The sequence below is a fragment of the Oryza glaberrima genome, chromosome 11 (assembly GCF_000147395.1).
Source record: "Oryza glaberrima chromosome 11, OglaRS2, whole genome shotgun sequence".
NCBI classification, from domain to species: Eukaryota; Viridiplantae; Streptophyta; class Magnoliopsida; order Poales; family Poaceae; genus Oryza; species Oryza glaberrima.
In genome coordinates this window covers 25,670,552-25,685,426 of record NC_068336.1, presented here as the reverse complement: position 1 = coordinate 25,685,426, position 14,875 = coordinate 25,670,552, and the positions used below count along the sequence as shown (strand labels likewise).

Here is a 14,875-nt window from a genome sequence, read left to right as displayed (position 1 = left end):
GGGAGCAGATGCTGACGTGTGGGGCCCGCATGGTTTCCACCTTGACTCAGCCGCCACATCGGACAAAACCGGAGTCAAAACCATCGAAGGACCTAAATTGAACTATTTTGTAAGTTGAGGGATGTCATATATCTGGCTTTACGGTTGGGGGATGATTTTGCAACTCGACGAAAAGTTGATGCTTTTGAAATTACCGGAATAAGATCACTTTGACTCTCTCAACTGACCACCGAATCTAAATCGTAACTCTCAACCGCAATACCAGAAATCTTGACCCCCCTGAACTGTCAAAACCGATACAATTTAACTCTCTTGGTGGTTTTGGAGAGCGGTTTCGCTGATGTGGCGCACACGTGGCAGTGTTGACTTGGTCTTTGTCCCACGTGGCAATAACTTGGCGCTTATGTGGCATTAAAATTTAAAAATATATGCGAGCCCATTTGTCATTCACACAAAAAAAAATTGTGGGTCCCACATGTCATCCTCTCTTTATCCCTTCTTCCTCCTCCCTCTCCTCCCTTCTCTATCTCTCCCTCTTTCTCTTCGGTGTGGGGAGCGGTGCGAGCGGGGCCGGAGCTGCGGCAGCGGCAAGCGGGACGGCGAGCGGGCGACCGCTAGAGTTGCGGACCTGGAGGCCGAATCTGCCCCTCGCTTCCTTCCTCCTCCCGATAGACTGCGCCATGGCCGTCGCCGCGGCGCCGCCGACGATGGCCGCTTCCCCATCCTCTTCGGACGTGTGCTGCAAGCGGGTGCTTCGCTCCATTAGTGCGTAGCTCAAGGCAGGGACCTGGACACCATGGCCGACCTCATGGACGCGGCCGACGACGCTGCCTCGTCTCTACCGTTATCCCGATCATCTTCCTCGTCGGCATCGTCCGACGAGGACTCACCTTATGGGCATGCGCGGCGTCCAAGGAGGTCTTCGTCGGGAAGCTTCTGGTGAAGGTCGACGGAGGACGTCGCCGCATGCCATGCTAGGAGCTCGCTGGTGGCAGTCATGGCGCAGGCTCTTGCGCACTGAGTCGGGTACGTCTGGGTCATCGACGAGGTCAGCAACATGCTAGCTGGAGTCGTGAGCTTCGCAGACGTACTTGTGGTGCTCTGGGAGCATCCATCACCACTCCTCGCTTCGCACCGCTGCCTCGAGGCCGAGACGTGCCCACCGCCGCCGCAAAATCGGAGGCGGCGCGCAACCTTGAGCGTCCGCACTGCATCCGCAAGGAGGAGCTGCTCCCGCGCTCGTCGCCGAAGGTCCATCGCCTGGCACCCGCCCACTGCCGCCTCTACTCGAGCCCCCGCCTGCCGCCGGCTCATATCGAGGGGAGAGAGAGATAAGGGAGAGAGGAGGAAGAAGGGTAAAGAGAGAAGATGACATGTGGGACCCATATGTCAGTGGAGCCCACAAATTTTGTGTGTGTGAATGACAAATGAGCCCTATATATATTTTTTAATCTTAGTGCCACATAAGCGCCACGTCAATGCCACGTGGGATGAAGACCAAGTCAACACTACCACGTGTGCGCTACGTCATCAAAACCACCCTCCAAAACCATCGAGAGAGTCAAATTGTACCGGTTTTGACAATTTAGGGGTTAAGATTTCTGGTATTATGGTTAACGGATACTATTTAGATTTGGTGGTCAGTTGAGGGAGTCAGCGTGGTCTTGACCCGAAATTACCTGACCTGAGGTCTCTCCTGGGCCAGGCCCATCGAGACAAGAGGGTGTAGAAGGATTGGACAATTAATGCAACAACAACAAGAAGAAGCAATGAGCAGAGGTTAACTAGCTTGCTATAAACTCGATCTTACATGCATTGACGACCAACAAAGTTGTCACTTACATCCCTTATTATTCTCAATCTTAATAGTAGTATTAGCTAGCAAATAGCTAATACTATCTCCGTTCAAAAAAAAGCAGACTTTTACGAATCTGAACAAAACGTCCTCATCAATCTCGCCTGCTGATAAGGCAACTGCAGCTACCACGCATTATGCAGGGATTGATCGATGACATGTAAAAAATGGATAGACGTTTATCCGAGTGTTTAAAACAGTTTCCCATCGATCCCATCGATCGATCGATGGACGTATTATTACTCAACAACGTAGAGAGATTAATCAGATTCAGGCGACAGCACGCGGCTGCTGATTCATCAGATGGCATTGCTTCAAATTGTTCGCTTTCACCATGCCCTGCACCATGCATCATTATTAGATATTTTTTACTGTACTCGTAATAATTAAGCACTGAAAATTCACTTGAGGAAATCGTGTGTTGACCTGGTAGATTTTGATCATGAATTGGTTGATGTCGTCGAGCGATATGACGCCCTCGTACGCCGCGTTGAAACGGTAGCTATCGTCATCGCGTCCAGACGCCACCAGCAGCGGCGGCGCAGGCGGCAGCTGCTCCACGCAGCTGTACTCGCACTCGTCGTGGCACTCGCCGTCGCCGCCGCCGCTCTCCGCCGTGATCGCCACCTGCAGTGTCAGGTGCACCTCCAGCGTCACGAACACGCCCACCACCTTCGCCGGCGACCCCATCGCCGTCGGCCGCTGCATCTTGTAGCTCGACATCCATGAGAATATGTACGCCGCCATCGACGACGACGACGAGACGCCGACGACGTGCTGCTGCTGCTTCCGCAGGCTGTTCGCCACCGCGGTGATCTCGCCGTCGAGGGAGCCCAGGTCGAGGCCGACCCAGAACTGGTGCTCGAGCACGAACCTCTCCCACCTCGCCAGCAGCTTCGTCCCCAGGTCGTCGACGTCGGTCGCCGGAGTGCGGCGCAGGAGGATCTCGTCGTTGATGAAGGCGTCGACCATCTCCAGCACCCTGAACTGGAAGATGTGGTTGACGACAATGGCGGAGGGCACCTTGGGCAGCACGGCGGCGGGGGGCCTCTCCACGACGAGCACGTCTTGGATCGGACCACCACCACCAGCTGCCGCGGCGTCGTCGACGACGACGTCGACGCCGCTGCCACTGGTGTAGAGCTGGCCGTCGAGACTGGCGACGAGCAGCTGCTGCTGGTCACAGCAGACGCCCTCCCCCGGCGAAGTCTCAGGCGCGGCGGGCACGTCGAGGTGGACGACGAAGCTCTTCACCTCGCCGGCGTAGAGCGCGCCGATGGCGATCTCGCCGGAGGCCCCGTCGACGTGGGAGACGGAGCTCGCGTAGCCACCGGAGCTGATCCTGTCGATCCTCACGCCGCTGCCGCTCGCCGCCTTGAGGACGACGCGTGCACCGACGGCGGCGACGGACTTGAGCCCGCCGAGGCACAGGGCGAGCGCGGCGGCGACCTTGTCGGCGTTGGCGTCGTCGAGGAAGGAGTAGGTGCCCTGCGACCGCTGGGCGACGAGGCGCAGCGCCGCCGCGTCGTGCGAGGCGCCCAGGCCGAAGGCGTGCACGGGGTACTTGGACAACTCCGGCATGTCGGAGCTGAATCGGGTGATGTCGGTGACGAACACGATGAACTTGGCGCGGCCGACGGAAGAGCTCGCCGGCTGATCCTCCAGCATCTGCACGCATATCGAACAATATGAATTATTTTTTTGTTTTTTTTAAAAAATCACTTTGATATTTATCCTTGCATTTGAAAAGAAAATAATATTTATCTATATAAGCAAGAAAATACATCTTGAGTAATTCTAGAAATTTAAAAGAAAAGTAGAGTTACATTTAATTATTTATGCTAAAGTTACATTTTTATGGAGCTAGTTTTTCACTCATTAAGGGGGATATATCTCCTTTTGTTTTTTCCCATCTCCGAAATGCCAACCAAGTAGTTATCAAAAGATCTGAACAAAATATTGATATGTCGAGAAAATTTTAACTCATGTAGATTAAATTTATAGTTGCATGATTGTAAAATAATATAGCACACAATGATTTATATTGTCAGATAGTCTAATAAACTTTCATGACTAGTTAGATGACATGCAAATGATGTATAGGACATCCGTTTCAGTGGGAAAAACACTTTCCACATTCCTATATTAATTACTTGTGCACTTTTAGGATTTCATTAACAAATAAGACAATATTATACAACTGATAAATAACAAAGCTGATCAAATATCATTGTCGTGATCTTCTTAATTATAGTATGCAACTATGCAAGTAGACCAAGGACTAAAAATATATTAGGAACTCGATGTAGAAATACACAAACCAAAGAAAGCACATACCTTGAGGGCCTCATCCAAGCTAGACCTTGCTGGATGGGCAAAGCGACGGCCCTCCAGCTCATCCACCTTCTTCTCAGCAATCCTTCGGTTACCATGAATATTCATAAACTTAGGGATGATCTCTCGACTCATGGGTGGTCCAAAGATGGCGAGAGAGTCTTCATCACTGAGCTGCCGAATGGCGAACTTCATGGCCTTCTTCACTGGTTCTAAGCTCATTCCACCACCACCAACGTCGAGCACAGCGACGAGGTCGATGGGGACACGACCCTTGAGATCCACTGGAGGCGGCGCCTCGATGCGTAGTAGCACCTGAAAATCCTTGTTCGTCTGAGCTCGTGGGATCTTGGAGAAGATAGGCGTTGTGCTCACTTTCACTGTCATCCCTGCAGCAGCACTCATCTCCTGCACACATGATACATGAATGTGTATGTGACAGCAATGGTTTGAGATAAGTTTTTCACCTCGTTTTTTTCCTTGTCTATCAGTTATACCTTTTCGAAAGACTTCAATTTTGGTACAAACCAACTGTAAAAGAACTAAACATTAATCTAGGAGTGTTATTCTCAGTGTTGTTGTGAAAAAAAAACATATATATTTGTTGTTACATATTGGCAAGTAACTAAAAATATTAATTAATGCCAAAGTAGAGTCGTTATTGTATACAAGTATACTTTTAAATAAGTAGAGTTAATTACTGTATATTGATCGGTCACATGATAACAAGTATACATAATGTTGATGTTTATGCGCACCATCCTGACGATACCCATATGGGAAAAATTAAAGATATACTGTAAAAGTTAAAGGAAAGTAGTTAAAACCTGTGCGAGCAATAGCGTGGAGAAGAAGCCCGCCGACAGAAGCATCAAATTATGGAGTCTACCCATCTCTACTGCAATGTGATTCTTGCGTTCGGTTTGATGCTCTTTCAAATAATGAATCTCCAAGAGCAAGGTTGAGTGCCAATATATAGGCACAAATAGCTCACCCTAGCTTGATCCTTTGATAGCAGTAAGCTACCCCAGATGGTTCATAACTAATTAAGTCAACTTAATTAACTAGGTCAAGTAGTAGATCAACACTTAGGACCGAAGCTACTAATAAAAACATATATATTTAAATAGGCTGTTTTTATCTCTTGCAACAGCGTCCTACATGTTCTCATTTAGTTTCTCGTTAATGACAATTTAACGTTCTAGAAACGACTTCAAACATAATCTGCTCCCCTCCTCTGCCCCCAAAATAAATGAATTCCTACTATCCCCTGTATCCCAAGACCGCCATTAATAGAAAGGTGTAGAATTGGTTGGTGGCCATGAAAGCATTGCATTGAAGGGAGAAAATTTCTTAATTAGTGAACCAGAAAAAGTAACAAAAAAGTTAAGAGTTGATTTATTTTACGACAAACTTTAAACTATAGGAATTTATTTATTTTTGATACAAAGAAAGTACATAAAATTGCAGCAATCCTTGATCTAGGATCTACTTAGCACATTTGCTGGAACCTAGTCCCTCGATTGTTGTTTTCTTTCGAACGGGGTGTGTGTGTATAGTATTACAACGAAATTGTCACCAAGACACCAGTTTGATTATTAATTATTAATATAAAATCTTGAAACAAGTAGGAAACTTATAATATTTTGTAAATATTCAAATCTGAAAACAATTCTAGCCATACCATTTTCAAATAATATCAAATTGAAAATATTCCAAGAGATATTATTGGCCAAAGCTTAAATGTGTTGGCTGCTTATATTTTAAAACATCATTTATTTTGTGACAAGAGTGAGTATAAGTAAAATACTTACATATTCGATGATTGGTGATATGGTCTAATTAGAGACAGGGATTGTATTAATTTATAAAATGAGTAAAAACTACATGTTTTATGATCTACTCCCTCTATTTCATAATGTAAGACTTTCTAGCATTGCCTACATTCATATAGATATTAATGAATTTAGTCACACATATATGTCTAGATTCATTAACATCTATATGAATATGGACAATGCTAGAAAGTCTTATATTATGAAACGGAGGAAGTAAATGATTTATAAAGTCCTACCTTTTCTCAAATTTCCATTAATTTCAGCATATCCAAAAACAATATTTTTTTTTCAAAGTAGCGAGTTAAACCATCAATCTTAGTCATAAACTCAACACTTAAATATTTCATATACACTAAAAAATTTAAGTAAATCCGTGGTCAACACATATAGGTCGGGGTTTTGTAAAACTTTAGAATCATAATACCAATAGTAGAGTTTTATGCCACTAGTCATGATATTTTGGGTTTTATATGCAACTTTGACCATAAAGCATAAGGTTTTCTAATGTTTAGCTAACATGAGTTTCTAGAGTGGGAATATTAAACACGCTTCCTCAGTCTTTAAATGTAGCTACGTACTCTCTCCGTTCCAAAATATAATTATATATTTCCTAAAGTTTTTTCACGAGAAAGATAAAAAGACTAGATTAGATTTTTCCCTTTAAGTAGAGGTATTTTAGTCATTTCATGGTACAAACACTCCTCGATACTATAGAAGTTGCTATACATTTTGACATAAAATTTGAACGCTTAAAGAAAAACTTTAGAAAAGCATAATCCCTTAACGGTGTTGATGGTTTTGCACATGTCGGCATCCCTATTATTTGGGATTAATTGCCGAGAAGACTTGCTATTGTAGTCTTGCTTACACATCACAAAAATGCAGTACAAGAATTAATTGTCTGACGAGAATGGACGGTGATGTTGATTGCATATATATATATATATATATATATATATATATATATATATATGTATATATATATATATATATATATATATATGTGTATATATATATATATATATATATATGTGTATATATATATATATATATATATGTGTATATATATATATATGTATATATATATGTATATATATGTGTGTGTGTGTGTGTGTGTATATATATATATATATATATATATATATATAACGTTGTACGAGAGTGAAAGTCTTAGGGGGTGTTGGGAGAGAGGGACTCTCTCAAAAAATAAATCCCTACCCTCTCTCCAAAAAATAAGTCTCTCGAGGCCGTGTTTAGTTGCAAATTTTTCTTTCAAACTTCCAACTTTTCCATCACATCAAAACTTTCCTTCACACACAAACTTCCAACTTTTTCATCACATCGTTCCAATTTTAACTAAAATTCCAATTTTGGCGTGAACTAAACACACCCTTAGGGCAAGTTTTACGGTGGATGTCACATCTAATTTAAGCCATATCATCTTCTCATTAATTAAGAGGTAACAAGTACAACATATATATCACATATATATAATACCCCAATTCCAATATTAGTTTACTCTCACTTCATCTTCCACTTTTCTTGGAGATTGTGTGGAGGTTACTCCTTGCATGAGGGGTGGCTCAATCTCTCTCTTCTAACTTTTCTCCTCCACCTCATCACATAATCCTATATGGCAAATTTAGGGGCAATATGTAGAGGCTTGTAGTACTTGCCCTTGTGAGAACAGCGTGAAATTTTTTGTTTTGGGAACTAATAAGGGCCAAACTAGCGGTCTTCTTGATGAGATCGAGATAAGATCATCAGACAATTGATTGATTGTCCTTCTCCATTCAATTTGATGGTATATGCAAGAAAAAGAGAGCAGAGACTCTAGACAACTGGACGTGAAGTTAGTTTATGGGACAGAGTGAGTACGTATACGTCATCCATTATTTCGTCATCCATAGGTGTGCAGTATTCTCAATTCTCATGCGTGCGATCTCATGATCATGTAGATCCATTGCTTAGTACATTTCATCACATAAACATTCCTTGATACTTGGATGATAAAGCTAACAGTTTGTTTCCTATCCTTATAATGTTGATTTAGTACATTGTTGATTGTACTCCTCCAGCTTAACTAAGGGGGTGTTTATCCAAGGGTGTAAAGTTTTAACGTAACACATCGGATATTATATAGGGTGTCGCATGGGGTGTTCGAATACTAATAAAAAATTAATTACAGAATCCGTCAGTAAACCACGAGACGAATTTAATTATTAAGCCTAATTAATCCATTATTAGCAAATATTTACTGTAGCACTACATTGTCAAATCATGAAGTAATTAGGCGTAAAAGATGTGTCTCGCAAATTAGTTGTAATTTGTGCAATTAGTTATTTTTAGCCTATATTTAATACTTCATGTAAGTGTTCAAACGTTCGATATGACAGGGTGTAAATTTTTTTGTGTGGGAACTATGCAGGGCCTAATATAAAATTTAAACGTTAGAAATAACTGTATGAGAGAGTATACTAATAATATAAAAGCTTGTATTTCATTAACTCTGTTGGATGGTATCTCAGATGTCGATCGAACACGGGAGTACTCCCTCCGTTTCACAATATAAGACTTTTTAGTATTGTCCACAAATATATAGATGTTAATGAATCTATACTAACATCTAAATGTATATAGATAATGCTAGAAAATCTTACATTATGAAACGGAGAAAGCACTCTCTTATTGGGCCCTAAGACTTTCTATTGGTAGTCTTGTTTACTCATCACGCGCGAACGCGGTACAAGAATTAATTGTTTGTACGTGAGGACGGGTGATTAGGTGTGAAAACGGATGAAATGTGTGGTGAGAACGGACAGTAATCTTGATTGCACATGTGGAGTAGTTAATGGTTTTAGGAGGATTATTAGCTAGCGGTTTTCTTGATGAAACAATAAATCGATTGTCCTCTTTCATTCAATTCGATTGTACTGGAGTATATATGCAAGAGCCTGAGACAATTGATCACTCCCATCAGTATATGTCATCCATTGTTACGTCATCCATAGGTACGTCATCCACAGATGTGCTCATGCTCTGGCCAAAGGGAAGCTTGACTCCGTTGATCTTTTTTCCTCGTTTGGGCCAATCACTACCAAAAAAATCTTTTTTAATGTTTCTGGACTCTGGTAGTGAATAGTGTAGCTTTGTTTAGTTTTGGACAAGCTAGCCTACCCCTTCTACAAACTATTCTTCCCATGTCTATTTGCAAACACAACATATATATATTGCTTCATGAACCAAATAGTTGTTGCATATGCTGATATGCAACACACACTAGCTTTTGGTACCTGAACTAATTAATTCCTCCTTAAAAAAAGGGCTTGTATTTTATCGCTGAGAAGGTAATACTCTCTTTTAGTCATAAATATTCGTTGTTTGAAGTTTTTCTTGATCATACATTTAAATTTTTTGTCTGTCAATGAGTTTTAAATTAATACATAATTAGCCTAAAAAAACTTAAAATAGCATCTCGAAGACGAGAGAAGCTCTGATCTAGCATCTCTTTACATGATCTAGCCAGATCTCAATAGAGTAGCTGATGTGAATCAAGGTTTATATATATCATATGACACTGATCAGTCATCAGTTTATCATGAAAATCATTGTGAACAAATCCAGAAAAGAATTAGAGCATGGATATATTGAGTGTTCATAATTAATTTATTTCCAAAACCCTGAAATAACATGGAATTATTTCCATTGTGCTTTCACCGACGAGCCTAAGCAGGTTTCTAGGGTTACTGGGCGATGGATCTGCTCCTAATTGTGAAGGAGCAGATTGATTAGAATAGTCAGATATCGCAAGACAATTTTGCAAGTTCTTTTGATTTCAAAGAAACGAAAGTAGCAAATGCGAACAAACAGATAAATATACCAAGGACCATAGCAACCAGCGAGTTTTCTCTAAGTCAAACATTTTTATCTTTAACCATTAATTTAATTATACGAATTAAAATAGTTTACCAACACGTGAATTACTTCCTATGATGAATCTAAAAATATAAATCTTATGGTGTTAAACTATATAATTAAGTTAGGAATGTTTGACTTAATTAGGACAAAGCTAAAATGACAATTTAAATCCTAGGAAAAATTACAATGGACAAGCAAGTGCTGGTAGGATAATCGATCACGAGATAATATTTATTGAGAAGGAAAATGGATACAGTAATGGAAAATGAGCAGATCCAGCTTGCTCTTGCGGCCAACGGCAACGGCACAACTCACACGACTGCTGGATTATTACTAGCTAAGTAGCTCTCCAGTAAATAATTAATCTCGTGATGCATACACACAAATTGATCTACGAGCTAGCAACATAGGCAAAGCTCATACACTTGTTCAATACATGCAAATCAACGCAATAGAGACATGCATATGGCAAAATACTTATAAGATTACTTATAGCTAACAAGCATTAGGCTTGAAGCTGCTTCATCATTGGCTAATTATTCCACCTCTGGCGCCGGATCGCCGTGGCCAGAAAATCTAGCATCGCCTCTGGTTGCTTACGTGCACAACGGCCTGCATCCACCAGATCGATGTGATAAGTAGTAATATTCAAGTGATTTATATGTACTCAGAGTAAAAAAAAAATCATTCCTGTAAATGCTTATACTCCCTCCTTCCCTAAATCTCCTTCCCTAAATGTTTGACGCCGTTAACTTTTTTAAACATGTTTGACCGTTCGTCTTATTCAAAAACTTTTGTGAAATATGTAAAACTATATGTATACATAAAAGTATATTTAACAATGAATCAAATGGTAGGAAAATAATTAATAATTGATTAAATTTTTTGAATAAGACGAACGGTCAAACATTTTTTAAAAAATCAACGGCGTCCAACATTTAGGGATGGAGGGAGTATTATGGTACATGTTTCAGAATCCCTGCAGCGAACCTAAGTTAATTATTGTAAAGAACACCACTTTTAGGCATATGAATTGACATTTCCAAATTTATTATAAGATAAAATTTCATAATATTACACTTATATACATACAACTACTTTTGTATTTATATGAAATCAAATTAGGTTGTCAAACTTATACCTGATTAACTTTGAAAAGTCTAAAACATAAATTATGTGACATGTCCACAAGGAAGTTAAAAAAAAAGATTGACCTTTATCTAGATTCATCGTATTAGATGTAAAAAAAATAGATTCATCGTATTAGGTTATATGTTTTGCGACGAAAATGATAGTTCCGTGTAGAAGTACGTACCAGGTAGATGTCGTGGTGCATTGCTCGGTCGATGGCCTCCAGCGACGCCTCCCGGAACACGGCGGTCAGCTGGACGTCTTCCTGCTCCGACGACGCCTGGTACATGAGCGGCACCTCGCGTCTCACCTTCGACCACAGCTCAAGCCGCTGCCGGATCACGTAATGGAGATCGTCGCCGCCATCGCAGCCGCCGGGCCTCTCTCTCGCCGCCTCAGCAGCGGCTGCCGCCGGCGGCGGCGGCGGTGGTAGCTTCCGCGCCTCCTCCACCATGATCACCATGGCTGGCGTCATGAACTCGGCCACCACCTTCTCCGGCGAGCCCATGGCGGTGGCGCGCTGCATCTGGTGGCTCGACACCCACGAGCTGACGTAGGCTAGCCCACCCCTGAGGCTAGCCACCATGGCGTCCACCTCCCTCTCCACGCCGTCCAGCTCGACGCCGCCCCAGAACTGCCGGGCTCGCCGGAACTCCTCCCACTTGCCCTGCAGCACGTCGGCGGCGCGCGGCTTCGTCTTCGTCGTCGCTGGCTTCGACGCCATCTCGGCTTCCGCGAAGCCGGCGACGAGCTCCAGCAGCTCGAACCGGACCATGTGCTGCATCACGACGGGGGAGGGGAGGGGGATTTGTTGCTGTCGGCCGCCGCCGACGCCGACGCCGTCGACGGAGACGAAGACGGCCGCCACCTCGGGCCTCTCGACGAACACGCCGTGCCCTTCGACGGACACTGCTGCGGCGGCGGCGCCCGGAGCGTGGCTGTACGAGTAGCCGACGGCGAGCAGCTGCTGCTGGTGACGGTGATGGCAATGGTCGCAGACCGTGGCGGCGCCGCAGTAATAACCGCACTCCGACGACGAGAAGGTCAAGGTCGTCGACGAAGCAGCCGGCACGTGGAGGTGGACGACGAAGTTCTTCACCTCGCCGGCGTAGAGCACGCCGACGACGACCTCACCGGAGGCCCCACCGCAAGCAACGCTGCTCTCGTACCCGCCGGAGTCAACGCGCACTATCCGCGCGCCGCCGCTCAGCTCGGCGGCCTTGAGGCTAACGCGCGTGTCGACGGCGGCGACGGTCCTGAGCCCGCCGAGGCAGACGGCGAGGGCGACGGCGATGTTGCCGAGGTTGTCGTCGTCGACGAAGGAGTAGGTGCCGCGCGATCCTTGCGCAATGTGGAGCAGCGGCTCCGGGTCGTGGGACGCGCCCAGGCCGAAGGTGTGGACGGGGTAGTTGGCGACGGCGCCATGGATGGCGTGGCGGCTCCACCGGAATCCGGTCGTGTCGTCGCCGTCGGTGAGGAGGAGGATGAACCCTACGCGGTTCCGGCTGCTGCTTTGCCGCTCATCCAGGATCTGTTATTAATTAGGTCAGAGATCAGATTTGTATAGCACACTCTATACCTGTAAAATTTGATCATGCAATTGAGGAATTACCGTCCTTATACTCACATAGGTGACCTTAATTAGATGACCTTAATTTACATGCCATTGGTCTATAGGAGGGTAAATCCTTAATTTTCCATTTAAAGGGAAAATACAATATAATCATAACTCCATTAGAATGGCATATTTTTAAGCCTAAAAAAAATGAAATTTTACGTACTTCTTATGGTCAAAACAATATGTCATCTTTGATATTGACATGGTTGTCAAGATATAATGTAGCCACTGGTTTCTACCATAATAATACAAAGACGTGTGGATCTATATGGTGTTACTAAAAAAATTGATTACTACTCCCTCCATCCCATAATATATGATATTTCAGTACGGAGTACCATATACTAGCCAGTTTTGATGCCTCCAACCAAAATATTAGGAAGATATTGATTTTCAAATTTTAGAAGTTTGACCAGAAATATGCGCAAACAACATGTTTTCATGGCTGGTTAAGGTAACATTTTGCCAAACTTGCAAATAATTGTACATCATTGCACACATATACCTTGACGGCCTCCTCCAAGGCTGGCATAAGCGCGGTGCCACCACGGGCCTGAAGCCGGTCGATCTTTTTTCCGGTGATGCTCCGGCCATCGCCAGAAACATCCAACAAGCCGGAGCTATATTCCTTGACGGGTCCATCGTTAAACGCGACGATGGAGAGGCGATCACCGTCGTCAAGCTTCCTGATGATGAACTTCATGGACGCCTTGAGCACATCCAACCTCGACGCTTGCAGATTGCTCTCCGACGACGCCGCCGCCACCGGATCATTCATGCTACTGCTGACATCGAGCACTGCGACAACGTCTATGGGGACATGGCCATTGAGATCGGCTGCCGGCGGCGCCTCGACGCGCAGTAACACCTGGAAGTCCTTGTTCGTCTGAGCTCTTGGGATTGTGGGGAAGATGGGTGTGGTGCTCACTTTCACTGCAGCTACACTCATCGCCTGCATTCAGAATTTCAGATGCAATATGTGTGAAATATTGTTGGTTAAAATTATTATATTATTGTTGTTGGAATTGTTCGTGATGTTAAATTGTTGCAAACGGGTCTTCTAAAATTAGAAAAGACATGGTTATCATTTTTGGGCTACTTAGCAGAGGTGAGTAGCACTCTGGTTGGCTTTTCTCAAACATTTACAAATATAAGAATCCCATAAATATACAATTAATCCTCTGTTTTTCCACAGGTCATTTCCCTTACCATTCTGTCGGTTAAGTGATTTAAATCATTGTACAAGTTGACAGAATATTTTGTCTTCAAAGGAAAACTGGAGCAGTAGTACTTTGCGAATTTCTTTACTACTACTGTAAAAGTGGATACTTCCTGCTCCTCCCTCACCATTCAGAAAAAAACGGAAACACAAAATCCAACTCCATAAAACCAAACAATGTTCGTCCGTATTCCTCTAATCCCGTTGCAAAGCACGGGGCATATGTATAGCACTAGTTAAATTAAGAAACAGGCTTAAAACAAGGAATTAGCAGTTAAACCTCTATGTGCAGTAGCGTGGAGAAGATCAGGCACGGCAGCAGAAGCATCAAATTATGAAGTTGCCCCATGATACTATTTGTTGTAAACCGTCAAACCGAGTCTTGTGTGATTCTTGCCTTCGGCTGATGCAAATGAATCTCCAAGACAAGCTTTTGATTCAGTGCCAATATATAGGCTCAAATAGACCCACGACTTAACTAGTAAGTCAATGCAAACCTAGTCGCTAGCAAGAACAACACATATGAAAAGCTATGAGAAACGATTACTAAAAGTATATGCCATATATTTTGATCTCTTGCAGGTACGTACGTACACCGTATATGTTCTTGATAATAATGACAACGTACTATACGACTGTATACACAAGGTCAGCAATTAATGATGGATCTAGGATCAAGCTAGCACATCCACTGGAACCATTTGGTAACTTGAAGTGGAGTATTAGTCAAATCAAATCAACATACTTCCTCCGTTTAATTTCACAATGTAAGTCATTTTAACATTTTTCACATTCATATTTGATATTAATAAATCTAGACATATATATCTATCTAAATTTATTAATATCAAAATGAATATGGAAAATGCTAGAATGACTTACATTGTGAAACGGAAAAATATATAATAATTATCTAAAATTAAGGACATATGCCACAGTTTGGTTCGATAAACATATCGCTT

At 43.1% G+C, this 14,875-nt stretch overlaps 2 protein-coding genes across 2 annotated transcripts; both read right to left on the bottom strand.

Moving 5' to 3' along the window:
• Positions 1-1,770: 1,770 nt before the first annotated feature.
• LOC127753980 (uncharacterized) lies at positions 1,771-5,148 on the bottom strand. The gene is made up of 4 exons (XM_052279427.1): positions 5,017-5,148; positions 4,193-4,597; positions 2,282-3,523; positions 1,771-2,194 (listed from the first exon to the last, which is right to left on the bottom strand). Exons 1-4 carry the CDS (start codon positions 5,080-5,082, stop codon positions 2,126-2,128), a joined length of 1,782 nt encoding a protein of 593 aa, XP_052135387.1. The 5' UTR covers positions 5,083-5,148; the 3' UTR covers positions 1,771-2,125.
• A 4,999-nt stretch (positions 5,149-10,147) lies between these two features.
• Positions 10,148-14,416, bottom strand: LOC127754947 (uncharacterized). The gene is made up of 4 exons (XM_052280556.1): positions 14,194-14,416; positions 13,200-13,646; positions 11,261-12,607; positions 10,148-10,557 (listed from the first exon to the last, which is right to left on the bottom strand). The coding sequence occupies exons 1-4, from the start codon at positions 14,260-14,262 to the stop codon at positions 10,522-10,524; spliced, it is 1,899 nt and encodes a 632-aa protein (XP_052136516.1). The 5' UTR covers positions 14,263-14,416; the 3' UTR covers positions 10,148-10,521.
• Positions 14,417-14,875: the final 459 nt, after the last annotated feature.

Coding starts and splice junctions, on each gene's coding strand:
- LOC127753980 (XM_052279427.1), bottom strand. CDS start 5,082: ATGGGTAGACTCCATAATTTGATGCTTCTGTCGGCGGGCTTCTTCTCC. Junction 4,598..5,016: donor CCACGCTATTGCTCGCACAG/GTTTTAACTACT, acceptor TCATGTGTGCAG/GAGATGAGTGCTGCTGCAGG. Junction 2,195..2,281: donor TCATGATCAAAATCTACCAG/GTCAACACACGA, acceptor TGCATGGTGCAG/GGCATGGTGAAAGCGAACAA.
- LOC127754947 (XM_052280556.1), bottom strand. CDS start 14,262: ATGGGGCAACTTCATAATTTGATGCTTCTGCTGCCGTGCCTGATCTTC. Junction 13,647..14,193: donor CCACGCTACTGCACATAGAG/GTTTAACTGCTA, acceptor TTCTGAATGCAG/GCGATGAGTGTAGCTGCAGT. Junction 10,558..11,260: donor TGCACCACGACATCTACCTG/GTACGTACTTCT, acceptor TGGTGGATGCAG/GCCGTTGTGCACGTAAGCAA.